This window comes from Coffea eugenioides, chromosome 11 (genome assembly GCF_003713205.1).
Source record: "Coffea eugenioides isolate CCC68of chromosome 11, Ceug_1.0, whole genome shotgun sequence".
In the NCBI taxonomy this organism is placed as follows: Eukaryota; Viridiplantae; Streptophyta; class Magnoliopsida; order Gentianales; family Rubiaceae; genus Coffea; species Coffea eugenioides.
The window spans coordinates 36,104,703-36,108,151 of record NC_040045.1 but is presented as its reverse complement, the minus strand read 5'-3'; the positions used below and the strand labels follow the sequence as shown (position 1 = coordinate 36,108,151).

General features: G+C 35.7%; 1 protein-coding gene across 1 annotated transcript; it reads left to right on the top strand.

Moving 5' to 3' along the window:
• Positions 1-910: 910 nt before the first annotated feature.
• LOC113752437 (cytochrome P450 76AD1-like) lies at positions 911-2,678 on the top strand. The gene is made up of 2 exons (XM_027296548.1): positions 911-1,807; positions 2,070-2,678. The coding sequence occupies exons 1-2, from the start codon at positions 911-913 to the stop codon at positions 2,676-2,678; spliced, it is 1,506 nt and encodes a 501-aa protein (XP_027152349.1).
• Positions 2,679-3,449: the final 771 nt, after the last annotated feature.

Here is a 3,449-nt window from a genome sequence, read left to right as displayed (position 1 = left end):
CTCTGGTTACCAGTAAATTGCCAATGGCGTTGGAAGAGTTCAAAAAAAATTTAAAAAAGGTAAGAATAAGTTTCAGGAAGGGAAAATTTATCCAAGAATTTAAAGTACCTTATGCCATCAAGGTTCCAAAGAGAAACATTCATCCGGGGAAGAAAGAGAAAACACATATATACTTTTGTATTATGGAAATTTCTGAAAGAAAATGAATGATTTTGGATAATGAACCTTCAAGTTGGTCTACCTTTTATTCAATGTATCCCCCAATGTCTTCCCAATTCTTTACTTCTCTTCTAGTTCACGAAAGTATTACCTGAACGCTTCCAAGTATTTTTATGTTAATCGAACAAAAAAGTTAACGTTGGCTATTGTTTCCCAAGTTCTGGCATGCTAATTTTCCGAGGGGCAAATTTATCTTATGCAATTATGTCACTTTTTTGACAAAAAAAAAAAAATTATGTCACTGATTAATTTTTCAATCAGAAAAAAATGGAATGTTGATTGACGACGATTTTATATTGCTCATGAGCAGATTCCTAATCATTGAAGTTAAGGAAAATACAACAAAAGAAAAGCAAAAGCATATTCCTAATAGTAGTTGGTAACCATTTTTTTTTCGGCGCAAGTTTGCATGGAAGTAGTTATCTTCTTTTTTTTTTAGTTATAATTCAACCATATTTATTTGGTATTTTGTCCTCATGAAGACATAGCATAATGTTTACAAATCCAAATAGCGATGAACCTGTACAGAACTTTGGCAGCGTGATGGAGTTGGTTATGGATAGCGAAATTTCAACAGTGCACAATAATTTGAAAATATAATGAATCAATTTCGGGTCATTCTCACCATTAAATCTCTAGACAGACAGAGGCCTTGTAGCTAAAGAAGAAGAGAGGAAAGAGAGAGATAAACATGGAGAAGCCATCCCTTTCCCTTTTGCTACAAGTAGTACTGCTACTTTTCATTTTGTATCGGATCTTCGGCCGCTATTGCGGCCACAAGTCCAGTAAACTTCCACCAGGGCCATACCAATATCCCATAGTTGGAAACATGTTCCAGCTCAGTGGAATCATGCATTCAACACTAGCAAAACTCTCCAAAACATACGGACCTTTGATGTCAATTAAGGTACTGAACAGAACAATGATTATTGTATCCTCCCCAAAAGTAGCCAAAGAATTACTTCAAAAATATGATCATCTCTACACCTCAAGACTAGTCCTTGATTCAGCCCGAGCATTCGATCATCACAAGTTCTCTGTTGTCTGGCTACCAATAAATAGCAAATGGCGCAATCATCGCAAACTGTGCAAAGAACAACTTTTCTCCTCAGAACGACTCAATGCTAGTCAAGGGCTCCGTCAAGAAAAGGTGCAACAACTTTGTAATTATGTCCATGGCTGTTGCATTAACGGGGAAGCTGTTGATATAGGTGAAGCTACCTTCACAACAATGGTTAATATTGTATCCAGCACTTTCTTCTCTGTTGATTTTGGTTGTTACGAGTCAAATTCGTCTCAAGAACTGAAAGAAAATATATTGGGTGTGTTGGACACCCTAGCCAAACTTAATCTCTCAGACTTCTTTCCCGTGCTCCGAGCGATTGATCCACAGGGTATTAGGCGCCAGACCAAGTTTTACTTTGGAAAATTGCTTCAAATGTTTGATGAAATTATTAGGCAACGGTTACAAGAAAGGGAGAAATCCCTTGCTTATTGTCGGAGGAACGACTTGTTAGAGGTCCTCCTTGACCTGATTCAGCAGCACAAAACTGAATGGAGCATTAAGGACGCAAAACATTTGTTTCTCGTGAGTATCTACTCCTCAGCTTTTCAGTGATACACTTGTTGAAAATGATAAAAAAATTAATCTTTTATGTAATAACAGTGTATACATTTTCATCATTGGATACATGACACATAATTATTACCAGATCTATTAGCCATAATTCCCTCAATAGTTATGGTTTTTTATCTTTTATTCGGATTTTATAAAGAATTGTAAACCTAAAGAAAAATTGGAAGCTAAAATCAGAAACTCTGGGAAGATATCTGACCATTTCCTGTTTCAGGATTTATTTCAAGCAGCATTTGATACAATATCTTCTACGATGGAATGGGCAATGGCTGAGTTATTGAGGAACCCAGACAAAATGGAAAAGGCTAAAACTGAGATAAGAGAAATCATTGGACATCGTAAACTGATTCAAGATTCAGACATTTCTGCACTCCCTTACTTGCGGGCAATTGTTAAAGAGGCCCTTCGCCTTTACCCTCCTGCCAGCACAATGAGTCGCTACTATGAAGCCGATATAGAAATTGACCAGTATATTGTACCCAAAAATACTCTAGTACTTGTTAATCTTTGGGCTATTGGTAGAGATTCGAGTGTGTGGTCGAATCCTGATTCATTTGTGCCTGAAAGATTCCTAGACAGTGAAATCGATGTCAAAGGCCATCATTTTGAGCTCCTTCCATTCAGTACAGGCAGGAGAATATGTGTTGGGATGCCACTGGCTGAACGCATGATTCATCTGATATTGGCTTCGCTCATTCATAACTTTGATTGGAAGCTTGAAGAAGGGATGAAACCAGAAGATATTGACATGCGTGAAAAGCTTGGAATCACAATGCAGAAGGCAGCACCCCTTAAAGCCATTCCAATTAGAGCCACAATGTGATGATTTGTTTTACTTATATGTCCTTTTCATGGTCAGACTGTCAAAATAATATTAGCAAAGAACCTGGAATAGAAATGGGATCCAGGGCGTTGAATTTTGTTTAGCTTTAATGTAATTCTTACAATATTTGGTGTTAACTCGTCCAACTTTTGTGTTATTGTGAAATTTGTTAGTTCATATAATTGAGTTGGAATAAAATTGAGAATTTACACCAAACTTGGATGGATTTACACCAAATATTATAGTAATTAATCAACTGAACTCAATCAGACAAAAGTCAACCGGAGAGACCCGTTTCCACTTTCCATTGAAATGTCCCTTAAAGAAACGACGGACTTGTATGACTTTCTCTACTGTTTTCTTGGATAGAGATGTTTCAAAAATCAACTACAAATTTTAATTAATTGAAATTGTTTGATACCATCATCTTAATTATTGATGTGCCAGTGTTTTTTAAAATTATACTTCAATCAACTTTGAAGTGCAACATGCCAAAAAGGTAAAAATATTTTCTTAGCACGATTTTAAAAAAATCTCTCATCTCCTCTTAAGTGATAAAAAGAGATAAAAACATTCTCTCCACCAAATAAGAGGAAAAAGTAAATGCCATCAAAGTGAATAAAAAAATGTCAAAAATTTTAAGACGAATCATAATGATGTACATTTTAAATCCAAATTAGCACCATCAATTTTCACCAAAAAAAGATTAAATTTTTATTGAAAAAGTTGCTACCAAGCCCCATAAATGCTATGGGCTCTTTGGTCAACTTG

Coding starts and splice junctions, on each gene's coding strand:
- LOC113752437 (XM_027296548.1), top strand. CDS start 911: ATGGAGAAGCCATCCCTTTCCCTTTTGCTACAAGTAGTACTGCTACTT. Junction 1,808..2,069: donor ACGCAAAACATTTGTTTCTC/GTGAGTATCTAC, acceptor TTCCTGTTTCAG/GATTTATTTCAAGCAGCATT.